The sequence below is a fragment of the Labeo rohita genome, chromosome 18 (assembly GCF_022985175.1).
Source record: "Labeo rohita strain BAU-BD-2019 chromosome 18, IGBB_LRoh.1.0, whole genome shotgun sequence".
Classification (NCBI taxonomy): domain Eukaryota; kingdom Metazoa; phylum Chordata; class Actinopteri; order Cypriniformes; family Cyprinidae; genus Labeo; species Labeo rohita.
In genome coordinates, this window is record NC_066886.1 from 15,733,066 (window position 1) to 15,747,779 (window position 14,714).

Here is a 14,714-nt window from a genome sequence, read left to right on the forward strand (position 1 = left end):
AACAAAATGAATGAGTGTATATTTTTCTTAAATATATATATTTATATATATATATATATATATATATATATATATATATATATATATACATACACACACATATATACACATATATATACATATATATCAAATTTAGTCAAATTTACCCTAATCTTAAAATTCCAAAAGTTTTCACCCCCCAGTTCTTAATGCATTGCGTTTCCTTCTTAAGTATCAGTGAGTGTTTGGACCTCGGTGTGAAAAGATGGATCTCAAAACCATACAGTCATTGTTGGAAAGGGTTCAAATACACAAAAATGCTTTAAAAAAAAAAAAAAAAAATACAAAACAGAATTTGTGAGACCTGAAGGATTTTTCAGAAGGACAGTGGGCAGTTTAACCGTTTAGGACAAACAAGGGACTCATAAACAACTATTACTAAACAAACAAACAAAAAAAAAACAGCTGTGGATTATTGAGGTAAAAACACAGTAAAACCAAGTGTATGTAAACTTTTTCAAGTAGTATTTTCTCTTGTAGATTATATGTAAATATCTTTAATATGAAATATATTAATCAGGTCAGTACTAAATAAAAAAATAACATACATTTTGTATGATTCCTTTTATTTTGGTAAAATAATTACCATTTTGCAGATTCTGCAAGGTTTATGTAAACTTTCGACCTCAACTTTATAGTAGCTAACCAAACTGTAATATGCCCTGATCTAGCTATACAGTTTCTGGGTCCAAGTCTCTAATCCTAAAGTCATTTATGTGCACTATTCATTTAGTAGTACTACAGCACAATATGAGTGCAATAAGCTGTGTTTGTTTGTTTTTCCAATCTGACAGAGCATTTGGACCTTAAAACAGTCACATTTGATGGATTGTTGCATCTCTCACCGTCATTAGGAAAGTGCCTTTTATTGGGCTGGTTGTACTGCTCTCTATGGTGGGCGTGAGGGGGAGGTCCAGGTGGATGGTTGACTGGAGGATGGGGTTTGGGTGCAGGCTGGGTGCCTGTAGAGTCCCGGCTAGATCCAGACGGTTCAGGTCTGAAAGGTTTCTTCTTGGCGGGATCATCCTTCTTCTTTTGCTCTTTCTGTAAGAAATACGAGAAGCGACTGAGTAAGTGGTACACAAGGAGAGAAATGTCATTGAGAACTGTGGATTTCAGATGAGCTTACCTCTTCTTCCTGGGAGCGCTTCTTTTGAGCCATCTTATACAGTTTGTGCAGTTTCCGGGCACCAAACTCAGTAAATTTAGATACAAAAATCCAGAGGTTTCTGACAAATTAAACAAAAGCCAGGTTGAATGTACTGTTCCAGTGTAATGAAAACTCTTACAATCAGAAGTGTAACTGAGATACCTGCGCCAGGTCTTGACGTGTTCAGGGTCACTGTACGACTTAAGGCACTCTGTGATGCGGTCTCCAATCTTCAGCAGGCAGGTACGAGTGTGCTGCAGCTGCTCCTGCACCGACAGCCCCTCGTCTGGCTTATCCAACTGCTTCAGAGCCTTCTTTACCGGCCTCATCCGCTCCTTACACTGCATACACATTACACCACAACTCAGCTTTCCACTCAAAACATTAAAAACAATTACATACTTCTCTGTACATTACAACTGAGATGAAGAAAGGAAAATTTTAACACTCACAATGCTGAATGTTTCCTGGTCCAGTTCATCATCTTCCTCTCCAATTGGTATAGGCTCACTTCCTGCAGTGATGTGCACAGGGCCTTGAGCTTTCTTGCCTTTTCCTCCTGGTTTGGCCTGAAAATATGAGATGTTGAGAAGATGAGAAACACTGACACACAATATAACTTTAGGGGTGTTTGGGGGTAATGCATTACAAGTAATGTAATCCGATTACTTTTTTTCAAGTAACAAGTAACTTTTTAAACTTACATTTCACTTTTAAACATTCATTTCACTTTTGGTGTAAAAGGGGTTTTACATATGCCAAAAGCATTTTTTTTTTCTATTAAAAACATTCAAGCAATCCCAGCCCAGATGAGAAAAAGTAATGTTAAAGTAACAACGCTTTACTTTTCGAGAGTAACTCAATATTGTAATGCATTACTTTTAAAAGTAACTCCCCCCAACGTTGACCTTTATGTACAGATTTACTCTGATTCAACCTGGATTTAAAAAAGTAATTACTTTTATATTAAAAACAGAGAATTTAATTATAAAGCAGTATAATTTAGGTCTACATCATGAGTTTGAGTCAACCTGTGGAACTAAGGAACTAACAACCATTGTGCACAGGATGACAGTGAAACATAATACTTAAGTCCATGTTTCTAAAGGAAATGTTCTCATGCTGAAACATAATACGGCAGCCTCCGATGCCAACATATAAAATACCTTCTCTTTTTTGGTCTTGGAACGCTTTTTGTCTTTGTCCCCCTCCTTCTCTTTTTTAGGAGTTCCTGTTTTTTCTTTGTTCTCTTTGTTATCCTTTTTCTGTTTCTTCTTTGTAGGAGATTTTTCAGCTCCATCGTCCTGGAAAACGAGAAAATTGTAAATATGCAGCCTAACAGGTTAAGCGCTGTGGATTCTGTGTATTTATATCTGTGCATTAACAAATCTGTTTTGTTATATAGGTGACTAGATAAAAGTAACATACCTTGACCTCTCCTTCTTCTGACAAGTTGTCGGAAAGACGCGGAGAAGCAATTTCATTGACCAGATCATTGTTAGGGGCCGGTTTCTTCGTTCGAGGTTTTCTCTTTCTGAGTTTGACCTGGGAGGTGGGAAAATACAAAGAATGAAAATGTCATAAGACATTTTGATTTAAAAATTGATCTTTAGTACATGATAACACCAGTTATCTTTTAAAATGCCTTTACTCAATGCAAAAAATCCATCTTAAGAGCAAAAATCAATTATCTTCACCTCATCTCCTGTTTTAGCAGCATCTTGGCTTTCCTGCTCTTTCTTCAGCATCTTAAGCAAGTAGTCTGCTCGCATTTGCAGCTGCTTTCCCTGAGGTTTCTTATCTGGGTCATCTAGGAGAATCTACACATAAAGACAACAGGATATTTGAGGTCAAGCAAGGCAAACTTGCACATCGTTGACACTGCTCTTTTAACTGTGAGGAAGCAACGTACCTTCTCAGAAAGTTTGAGATCAGGATCGGTCTTGATCAGGTCCCAGTTGCCGTAGCCGTGTTCATAAATGCCCAGTAATAGCTGTGTGTCATCATTAATATCCCAGTCTATGTCAAAGTGTGGGGTCTTCACCCGACAGGTCAGCTGAAATCTAAGCATCAAAGAAAACTTCACTTACTCTATTTGGTCTTATTATATTCCTTTTGTGATTTCATTTTGGCTAATTATTCACCTTTTTCTTAACTGTTTAGATTTTTTTATGGTATGAGAGCTCATGCTTTCAGAAGATCATGGCTAAAGGAAAAGAATAGTGGGAGAAAAAAAACGGGCCTAAAACAGAACCCTGTGGTACCCCATATGTACATTCAGCAGAGAGAGATGTAAAATTATCAGTAACTACAGAAAAAGATCTCCGTTTAAGATAGGATGAAAACTATCTTAAGGTTGTCTAATATTGGCCAAAAAAAAAAAAAAAAAAAAAAAAAAAAAAGTACACTACCGGTCTAAAATTTTTGCACAGTAAGACTTTTAATGTTTGGTTTTTTTTTTTTAAGAAGTCTCTTCTGCTCACTAAGCCTGCACTTATTTGATCCAAAGTACAGCAAAAACAGTACAATTTTGAAATATTTTTACTATTTAAAATAACTGTTTTCTATTTGAATATATTTTAAAATATAATTTATTTTCTGTGATTTTTCACATGACTCTTTAGAAATCACTGTAATACTCTAATTTGCTGTTCAAAAAATTGTTGAAAACAGCTGAGTTTTTTTTTAGGTTTGTTTGATGAATAGAAAGTTCAAAAGAACATCTGAAATAAAATATTTTGTAACATTATGTCTTTATCATCAATGATCAATTTAAAGCATCCTTGTTAAATAATAATAAAAAAAAAATAAAAAAAAAGTTAATTTTGAAAAATTCTTTCCCCCCAAAAAGCCTCCAAACTTTTGAATGGTATGGTGTATGTCGTCACAAAAGCTTTTTATTTCAAATAAATGCTATACTTCTGATCTTTTTATTCATCAAAGACTCCTGGGAAAAAAAAAAAAAATACTCAACAGTGTTAAATATTGAGAATAATAATAATGTTTCTTGAACAGCAAATCAGCATATTAGAATGATTTCTGAAGGATCATTTGACACTGAAGAACGGAGTAATGATGCTGAAAATGCATCTTTGATAGTAAAAATATTTCACATTTTACTTTTTTGTTTTTGCTGTACTTACAATCAAATAAATGCAGGTTTGATGAAGAGACGCATTTAAAAAACTATTAGAAATCTTACTGTTCAAAAACTTTTGACTGGTAGTGCATTAATTATATAAAATTGAGTAAATTAGATAATTCTTTCATAACTGATTATATATCTTATATGTTCTATGCGTTTAAACTCTACTAAGCCAGATAATTATGATACTGATTATTAAAAACTTCATTTAGTGCAGTTATCTGATATTTTTTCTAATTCTACTCCTTTAAAATTGAATTACTTAAATTTTAGGTTCTGTTTTCTAGCTCAGTTCAATAGCCTCAACTGAACTGGAATATAAAAGGTATTCTTAAATCAATTTTGAATAGTGCACCACCCTAGAATGTATATTTTATTTGGATCGAAACTGAAGTGAATGAGTTCCCCAATAAACCCATCAAATCAAATTTAAGTGGCTTGATTAAATCTCCACCCAACAGTCAAACACGCTGCAGTTTGTCTGCAACAACTCAACTACGTACAACATTATGAAAAAGAATGCATTATACAGCTTTGATTAGGACTCACTTGTTCCTTTCAGCAGGATTTGGAGGCACAGCTTTATGCAGTGGTTCAAACTCCTCTTCGTGCTGGATAATAGACTTAGCATTGACCTGAACTCCAGAGATCTTTATGTTAATGCCTCGTCTTTTCCCCGGGCCTTTAGCTGCGAAGAAATAACACAATTTAAATAAGAACTCAATCACTGTTTTTACTTAGCATTGCTATTAATATTTACACACCTTCCACGGGGTTTTCTTTCATGTGCTCCTCATGCTCCTGCACTGCAGTCACACAGCTGTTGTGCACCAGTTCCCCCAATCGTTTCAGGTCTGCAATGGACTTATCCACCAGTTCAGAGTCACGGGCAATTGCCTCTAACCTGTAGAAATATATTTAGCATTTAATTAAATTGAACTGAAATATTAGATGAAGAACTTAAAATGTCAACCAAAAAAAAAAACAGAATTTTACATTTAGAAATTATAACATCAACAAAAAAATAATTTTTTACCTCTCAAGCGGAGCTCCAAATTTCTTGTACGCCTTTATGAACCTAAAATAAATAAAGCATTAAGTAAATGAAATGTTTACAGCAAAGCCTTTCTTAAATTACGTTGACGTTGAGTTATATTACCTGCGGATCTCTGCGTCATTAAATCCCTCCACGTTGTTTTTGCGAGCTCTCGGCCTGCCTCTTCGCTTGGGCCGTTTGTCATCCTCGCTGTCATCCGTTTCACTGTCTGAACCCGAGGATCTGTGCTTTAGTTTGGATCCTACATCACTGTCGCTGTCATTGGCCTGTGCCTAAAAAACACCACAATACAGCTTTTTAACTTTTATTTGTTTAATGCTCTCCAAGCATAGATTACAAAAGCAGTTTTAGGAATAATAAAACACTGGTTTCACTGAATATTTTGCGGACGTCTTTGTTCTGCTCTGGATTAAATCTTCTCTGGCGTAAAGCAAGAGTAATGAGCATGTGGCTGCAAACACGCACACGGCCTTATCGCCGGGGAGTCCGCTGCGCTGTAAAACTTAATGACTCATTTCCAAAAGCTACGATGCCGCATACTTCAACATGTGCTGCCATCGCATGGGAATGCAGTGTGCGGCTATAAAATCTAATGAGTCATTACAGCCTGCGCAAGACATTATGGATCCAGCTCACAAGAGAGGATAAAAGCGTTGAAAAGCCACAGGGAGCACTTTACACGACCGTATGCTATGTACACACATTTATAATGTACATGTTGCATGCTGATAAGTGAATCATATGCTTATAGAGCTCTTTTTATGCCTGTCTGCAAAAACTGTCATGTAAGACATGTACAGGTCATATTTCAACCAAAATTTAAAAAACTAAATCTATATATGGAAAAAATATGTACACTGTCAGTATGGGGTCAGCAAGGTTTTTTTTTTTTTTTTTTTTTACATTTTTGAAAGAAGTTTCTTAGGCTCACCAAAGACTGCATTTATTAGATCCAAAATATGTGACCCTGGATGGGTATATTTGTAGCAATTGCCAACAATACATATAATGGGTCAAAATGATCAATTTTTCTTTTATGCCAAAAATCACTATGATATTAAGTAAAGATCATGTTCCATAAGGATATTTTGTAAATTTAATACCATAAATATATCAAATATTTTTTAATATTTAAATTTATTTGCACCCTCAGATTTCAGATTTTTAAATGGTTGTATCTCGGGCCAAATATTGCCCTATCCTAACAAACCATACATCAATATCAGCCTATTTATTCAGGATGTATATATCTTCATTTCAAAAGAAAAAAAAAACCACTTATGACTAGTTTTGTGGTCCAGTAAAACAATAATATTGTGAAAAATAGTATTCAAATTTTTTATATTTTCTATTTAATTTTTTTTAAATGCAATTCATTCCTGTGATGTCAAAGCCCATTTGTGTAATTTTGCCCAGTTGTGCCATTTAATATTTTTCTAGAAACAGTGATTTTCACAATTTTTCTTCAGGACACTGTTAACAGAAAATTCAGAGTGACATTTATTTGAAACAGAAATATTTTGAAAAATTATGTGTCTTTGCTAAATAAAATGTATTTATTTACATTTACTTTGACACTAATTTACACACACACACACACACACACACACATATATACATTTTATATATATATATATATATATATATATATATATATATATATATATATATATATATATATATATATATATATATACACACACATACACACACACTACCGTTCAAAAGTTTGGGGTCAGTAAGACTTGTAATAGTCTTTAAAGAAGTCTCTTATGCTTATCAAGGCTGCATTTATTTGATTAAAAATATAGAAAAAAAAACAGTAATATTGCAAAATGTTTTTACAATATAAAATAATGTTTTTTATTTTAACATACTTTAAAATAGAATTTATTCCCGTGATGAAAAGCTGAATTTTTATCAGCTGTTACTCCAGTCTTAAGTGTCACATGATCCTTCAGAAATCATTCTAAAATGTGGATTTATTATTAGAATGATCAATGTTGGATAATATCAACAGTTGTGCTGCCAAATATTTTTTGGAACCTGTGATTTTTTTTTTTTTTTTTTTCTTTTCTTTCAGGATTCTTTCATGAATAACAAGTTTAAAAAGTACAGTGTTTATTCAAAATATAAATATTTTATAACAATGTAAATTATTTATTATTAACTTTTAATTATTAACTTAATACATCCTTGGTGAATAAAAGTATTAATTTCTTAAAAAAGAAAAAAAAAAAGAAACAATAAAAATGTACTGACCCCAAACTTTTGAACGGTAGTATATATATATATATATATATATATATATATATATATATATATATATATATATATATATATATATATATATATACACACACACACACACACACACACACACACATTTTTATATATATATATATATATATATATATATATATATATATTCAAAATTGAGATTTAAACAACATATGAAAGCTAAATAAAGGAAGTGCAAAAATCTGTGAATCAGGAATCTGAGGGTGCAAAAAAATCTAAATATTGAGAAAATCACCTTTAAAGTTCTTCAAATACTGTTCTTAATGTATATTACTAATTAAAAATTAAGTTCTCATACATTTACAGTAGGCATTTTACAAAATATCTTAATGGAACATGATCTTTACTTAACTTCCTAATGATTTTTGCCATAAAAGAAAAATCAATAATTTTGACCCATACAATGTATTTTTGGCTATTGCTACAAATAAACCCCAGCGACTTAAGACTGGTTATATATTTATATATATATAATATATTTATTTATTTATTTATAAGTAATGAATAATAAAAACAACATTTATTTGAAATATTGTGTAAAATTATAAATGTCTTTACTTAAATACATTTCTTTAAAATAATAATAATAATAATAAAATGGCAGCTACATATATACACACATCCTGTTTTTGCACATTGATAATAAGTGTGTTTATATGTGCTAAATTGTCATGAAAATGTCAGTCAAAAATTTTTCAATATCATCTTATATTTTTATTTTTGGTGAAATGTGGTGCCTGCTTTTGTTAGATTTACCTAGATAACACCCATATACTACACAACCGTGAAATAATCTCTTGCCCAATTTGAACTGGCACAACTCTAGAAAGTGCATGAAAATGCAGGCAATAACTAGCTCAGGTAACCTAGAAGTACTTCCTTACCCTCTTGTTGGAGCTTCTGCTTCTGGGCAGCATGTAGATGTCTTCCATCTCCTTCTGCTTCTGCTCTTCCTCCACCTTCCGCCGCTGCTCCTCTGGAATAATATCATCCCAGTCACGCACATTCTTCTCCTCTAGATCTGGTGTGCTTTCATCCATGGTGAAGTTAGCAACCTACCAGAAGAACACCACACAGTTCATACCGGTCCAAGGCTCTGGAGAAAACATGCTACTTAACATTCAAACATTTAATACACTCTTGAGTACCTTAAACTGTGACAGAAGCTCATCTGTAGCACTGGATCCTTGATCGCTCTCTCTGGTTTCAGCAAGCCGCAATATCTCATCAATGTCCATTTCCTGTGGTTCTGATTCTTCCCCCTCAGGTTCCTTAAACAGTTCCTCAGCTCCAAATTTCAAGATTGCTGTCAGTTCTTCTTTACTGAAGGGGTTTGAACTGGAGATGGCCAACACACATATGCATTATGCATTATACGTTCAATACATGCTTAAAAGAGGAATTTATTTTTTTATATTTTATATTCTTACTTTGAATTTGCTGAGCTGTTATCCAGTACGGTTCGCCCAGTGGTGTCCATTCTCTGAATGACAAGATGGTCTAGAACCATCTTCTTTTTGGCTCTTTCAATAATGTCTTCCTCCACTGTGCCTTTCGTGACCAGACGATAGATATTCACCTATGCAAGCAACCCCAAAACATTTTTAATTGCAGTCTACGTATGCTACTTATGACACATCGGAAGAATGTGCGGTTATACATTAGGTCAATAATTCGTGCTCTACTTACTTGCTTTTTCTGGCCAATCCTGTGGGCTCTGGCCTGGGCTTGAAGATCATTTTGTGGGTTCCAATCCGAGTCAAAGATAACCACCGTGTCGGCAGAGGCCAGGTTAATCCCAAGCCCTCCAGCTCGGGTGGATAACAGGAAACAGAAGTCCTAAGGAAGACAGTGGACAGTGAGAACAAGAGGCAATTGCAACTCTAGTGATTAATTTTTAAAGGAGAAGTCCACTTCCAGAACAACAATTTACAAATAATTTATTCACCCCCTTGTCATCCAAGATGTTCATGTCTTTCTGTCTTCAGCATTTCAGGATTTTTCTGCATATAATGGACTTCATTGGTGCCCCAAATTTGAACTTCCAAAAATGCAGTTTTAACGCAGCTTCAAAGGGCTCTAAACAATCCCAGCCAAGAAGGGTCTTATCTAGCGAAACGATCGGTCATTGTTTTCGAAAAAGAAAAATGGGATGCGCGTTCGTGAACGATTCGTTCATTTTGATTGAATCTTTAATGTGACTTGGGAAGAACGAGTCGTCTCGGGGAGTGATTCGTTCAGTCGCGCATGCGCAACATCCTATTAGGTTCTGTACTGGAATTAGTTCACCTGTTTCAAGTCTTCGGGTTTTTCAAGTCATTCGTTCGTCTTATGGGACTGTCACGTGATGCTGATTTTGCTAAAATGAACGAAATGACTCGAGAAAAGATTCATTCATTTTGCTGAACGAGACTCAAAGGTCCGAGTCTGTAAAATGATCTGAACTTCCCATCACTACTACGAATCATGTCTTCGAATCACCACAAGTTCATCGTCTGTGTACTCCGGCTCAAAAAGGTAGAGTATGGCGAAAAACTCCAAGTTATTTTGTCCTACAACTTCAGAATCGTCTGACATCGTTGTACCTTTTTGTTTGTAAACAGCGTTTGACTTACTTGCACTTTCTTAGTCTTTGCGTGTTCGCTTTGTAAACACTGGGTCTGTATTTCCGACTTCCGACGTGATTTAATAGTACGTGAACGTGCATCCCAGAGACTGTGCTACACAAGCTTTTGTGCTTAAAAAGTAAACAAATTTTTATTTTCCAAAAAAAATGACTGGTCGTTTCGCTAGATAAGACACTTCTTCCTCGGCTGGGATCGTTTAGAGCCATTTGAAGCTGCATTTAAACTACATTTTGGAAGTTCAAAATCGGGGCACCAAATTAAGTCCATTATATGGAGAAAATGTTTTCCTCAAAAAACAATTTCTTCACAACTGAAGACAGAAAGACATGAACATCTTGGATGACGAGGGGGTGAGTAAATTATCAGGAAATTTTTACACATAGAACCTCATTTCACATCCCTTTAAAACATTGTATATTTGATTTTAAATTAGAGTTTTTGAACACACGTGGGCTTTATTTCAATGTGACAGAACTGTTTTGACCCTTCATAAATTACATTTTCATTCTTCAAATAATTACGTAAGGCCTGTATTTCCCATGGATCAAGCATTCCAAGAACCAGTAAAGTGGCTTGTCAACCGAGCTCTGACGCAGAGCGCTGACTGGAACATCACAACCAAAGCAAATGTCTCCAGACAGCAAAGCTCTGCCCAAACAAAACAAACACCCATGCTGTAGTTTAAGATCTTACCTCAGAGCCTTCTGCATTAAAGTGGTCCAGTGCTTGTTTTCTGAGCTCGCCCTTGATGGAGCCGTCCAAACGCTGAACATGAGAGAAAACACAGATACGGTTAAGGAATGTCAAGCGTGGCACTTTGACCAAACTAGGGCACCTCAGCTAGACATACAACCATAAAATCCTAAAACCCCCAAAGTCAGCGCAAAATTATGACGACACGAAGATGTTTTGCCAGACCAAAACAACATAAGTCGCAAGCTGTGCTAATGCTCAAAGCTCCACCGATCAAAAAATAACTGAGGCATAAAAATAGGCTCGGGGAACTTGCTGTCTGAGCAGACATACTGCGACCCTGACACATGATTCCCTAAATCATCCAAGCCAAGTCCACACAAGCTACACCTCTGAATGTCTCTACAGACATTACAAAAAAGATCTAGATTTACAAAATGGAAAATTACAAATTGTCAACTGTATTCGCCTAAATTTGTAATTGAACACTTGGTGTTAAGACTTGAATGTCTTAATATAATGTAAATGATGTCTCTTATTGAAATATGTACTAGAAAACCCATGAAAGATTTATGTTATTTAAAAATTTCACAATGTTTTATACATATTTTGGGGTATATGGGACGCCATTATTTTTATGACATCAAATAGTTGCAGTCAGTGAGCTACTGGCGCTGCCTGTTACTATTTTTACTGCAACACATCTCGAAAACTAAAATACTGATAGGATGACCACAGCTACTGAAAGAGCTTACAGGTGGCAATGGATATAAGCATAGGCTTAAACCAAATGCGTACCATTGATTTTCCCCACAAGGAGTCTAAATGCCCACAGATATCAAATCCGCGCTGAGAAACTCCTTCAGCGGCTTTGCCGTCATGACAAGTGTTTACAACATGTTTACATCCTGTCAGGATGGCATCTAGCGTTTCTTGTCTCTGACATTTGTAGGCTCTTTCAGTAGCTGTGGTCTACTAAAAATCTCAAAAGTATCAGGTCTAAAGTGGAGAAAAAGACGCAGGTCTTTAGGACGTTTTATTTGTCCACAGGCATATTCCATTCTCTATGAAAGCAGTGAATACTTACATCACTTCTCTTGTTGTCCTTTGGCTGAAAAAACAGCCAAAAGCTATATAATGTGGCATAATATCAGTATTTTATTTTCTGAGTTGTGCATTACAAGTTGTATTGTGGTAAAAATAGCAACAGGTTGCGCTAGTAGCTCACCGAGTACAACCATTTCACATCACTAAAATAATGGCGCCCCCCATAGTCCAAAATATGTATAAAACAATGTGGATTTTTTAAATAACAAATCTTTCATGGGTTTTCTACTACATATTTCAATATGTAGACGTCATTTACATTATATTAAGCCAAACAAGTCTTAATACCCAGCACCACCCAGTGCATTCAGTTATCACTGAGAGACTCAGTGGTAAATATATTTAATTGATTTTTATGCCAAGCAAAGGCAAACAGGAAAATCAATTTGCAAATAGCTTAAATAATGCTTTTACTAGTCGGCCAGTCAATTACACGTACATGCCTAGTAGACATCTTTCTAATTAAGGTCTAGGGGTTTACTTTGATGCAGTACAAGAAATTTAATGGAGAAGTTCACTTTCAGAACAAACATTTACAGATAATGTACTCACCCCCTTGTCATCCAAGCTGTTTCATGTCTTTCTTCAGTCATAAAAAATTGCTTTTTTTAAGGAAAACATTTCAGGATTTTTCTCCATATAGTGGACTTCTATGGTGACACCAAGTTTGAAATTCCAAAATGCAGTTTAAATGCGGTTGTAAATGATCCCAGCCAAGAAAGAAGGGTCTTATCTAGCGAAAGGATCGGTTATTTTCATTTTAAAAAATACAATTTAAATACTTTTTAATCTCAAATCTTTTCTCTCCCTGAACTGTGTACTCTCAAGACAGTTAGGGTATGTCGTAAAACTCAATCGTATTTTCTCCCTCAATTTCAAAAATCATTTCAAAATCATCCTACGTCGCTGCAGAAATACCGACCCAGTTTTTGCAAAGTGAACATGCAAAGAAGATCAAACACCCTTAACAAAAAAGGTAAAACAGCGATATAGGACGATTTTGAAGTTGAGGGAGAACATGAGATGGGAGTTTTTCGACATACCCTAACTGTCATGAACTGGAACAAAAACAGAGTTCGGGCAGAGCAAGACAAGACGTGCGTTTGACATTAAAAAGTATATATATTGTATTATTTTTATGAAAATAAACGATCATTTTGCAAGATAAGACCCTTCTTCCTCAGCTGGGAGCGTTTACAACCGAATTTGGGATCGTTGGAAGCCGCATTTAAACTGCATTTTGGAAGTTCAAACTCGGGGCACCATAGCAGTCCATTATATGGAGAAAAATCCTGAAATGTTTTCCTCAAAAAACATAATTTTTACGACTGAAGAAAGAAAGACATGTGAACATCTTGGATGACAAGAGAGTGAGTACATTACCTGTAAATTTTTGTTCTGGTAGTGAACTTCTTTAACACTTTGCAGTTCAGATCATACCTGAAACGGATATCGTTTCATAGACAGGTATTCAGCAAGGATGTCCAACATGCGGACCATCTGAGAGAAGATGAGCACACGGTTGCCCCTCTCCCGGAGTCGCGTGAGAAGCTTGTCCAGCAGAACCAGTTTTCCGCTGCCACGCACCAAGCTCTGAACAAACATTAACAAACAACCTGAAAATGACGCTCACCTAAGAACAAAATCATTCTGTTCCAGTCTAGGCCAATCGGGTCATACCTGTAGGTGCTCTAGTGCTCTTTCATTCTCACCCTCCTCTGGTTGTTTGATGAGGAAACCATGGTTACAGCATTTCTTCAGCTCCATGACAATGTTAAGAAAGCCAGAAGAGCTGCCTCTGGTGCCTTTAGACAAGGCTTTGTAGTTTCTTGTTAGGATCCATCTACAAAGGTCACATTACAAATAACCAGTGATGAGATGGACAGATGTTCTCTAAACACTTGCATTCCAATTGCATGCAGTCTTAGAGTCTGGAATCGAAATTTGACTCAATCAAAGAGTTACTCGAGTTAGAGAGCTATCGGAAAGAGGCATGAAACTGGCTAAAACAGCACTTACTTGTAGAACTGTTTTTGCTGGGCCGACATGTCGACTCTGAGGATTTGCTCCACTTTAGCTGGCAGGGATTTCTCCACATCTTTCTTGACACGACGCAGTAGGAAAGGCTCCAGAACTTTGTGCAGGCTCTGATAACCGTTATCCCTGCCTTTACCATGCTCATCCTCAAAATCCTCCCAGGACTCAAACCTAATGGGAGGCAAAGTCAAAAACAGAGGTTTAAGCTTTTTGACACCAAAGGCTCCAAAACATACATAAAATGTAAAGGCAGCTACATACATTCTTACATACATACGTTTTTCCATATTATTGTGCTCAAAATAAAACTCAAACAGGTTTGGAATAGGTTAAGGGCGAGTTCATTTTTGGGTGAACTTCACCTTAAATAATTATCTAAAAATACATTACCACCATTTGTAGAACCTTATAGTGAAGTGTTACTGATTTTGTCATTTTTTTACATTTATTTATTCTTCAAGTCTATAATGCTCACCACATTTATTTGATCAAAACCAGTAAAAAAAAGTAATATTGTGAATTAAAAATGACATTTAAAAACTTAAAATAACCAGTTTC

General features: G+C 35.3%; 1 protein-coding gene across 3 annotated transcripts in view; it reads right to left on the minus strand.

Moving 5' to 3' along the window:
* The window catches only part of chd2 (chromodomain helicase DNA binding protein 2), a 34,642-nt gene that overhangs the window by 3,429 nt on the left and 16,499 nt on the right, over positions 1 to 14,714 (minus strand). For all 3 annotated transcript variants that reach the window (XM_051134336.1, XM_051134335.1, XM_051134337.1), the window contains 20 exons: positions 14,139 to 14,327; positions 13,800 to 13,962; positions 13,560 to 13,712; positions 11,013 to 11,084; positions 9,382 to 9,531; positions 9,123 to 9,271; positions 8,841 to 9,030; positions 8,577 to 8,747; positions 5,494 to 5,663; positions 5,371 to 5,412; positions 5,099 to 5,238; positions 4,884 to 5,022; positions 3,102 to 3,252; positions 2,887 to 3,009; positions 2,618 to 2,734; positions 2,356 to 2,493; positions 1,642 to 1,758; positions 1,352 to 1,530; positions 1,169 to 1,268; positions 885 to 1,083 (listed from right to left, as the gene is read on the minus strand). In XM_051134336.1, the coding sequence (XP_050990293.1) occupies positions 885 to 1,083; positions 1,169 to 1,268; positions 1,352 to 1,530; positions 1,642 to 1,758; positions 2,356 to 2,493; positions 2,618 to 2,734; positions 2,887 to 3,009; positions 3,102 to 3,252; positions 4,884 to 5,022; positions 5,099 to 5,238; positions 5,371 to 5,412; positions 5,494 to 5,663; positions 8,577 to 8,747; positions 8,841 to 9,030; positions 9,123 to 9,271; positions 9,382 to 9,531; positions 11,013 to 11,084; positions 13,560 to 13,712; positions 13,800 to 13,962; positions 14,139 to 14,327 (2,852 nt within the window). The remainder of the gene's footprint in view (positions 1 to 884; positions 1,084 to 1,168; positions 1,269 to 1,351; positions 1,531 to 1,641; positions 1,759 to 2,355; positions 2,494 to 2,617; positions 2,735 to 2,886; positions 3,010 to 3,101; positions 3,253 to 4,883; positions 5,023 to 5,098; positions 5,239 to 5,370; positions 5,413 to 5,493; positions 5,664 to 8,576; positions 8,748 to 8,840; positions 9,031 to 9,122; positions 9,272 to 9,381; positions 9,532 to 11,012; positions 11,085 to 13,559; positions 13,713 to 13,799; positions 13,963 to 14,138; positions 14,328 to 14,714) is intronic.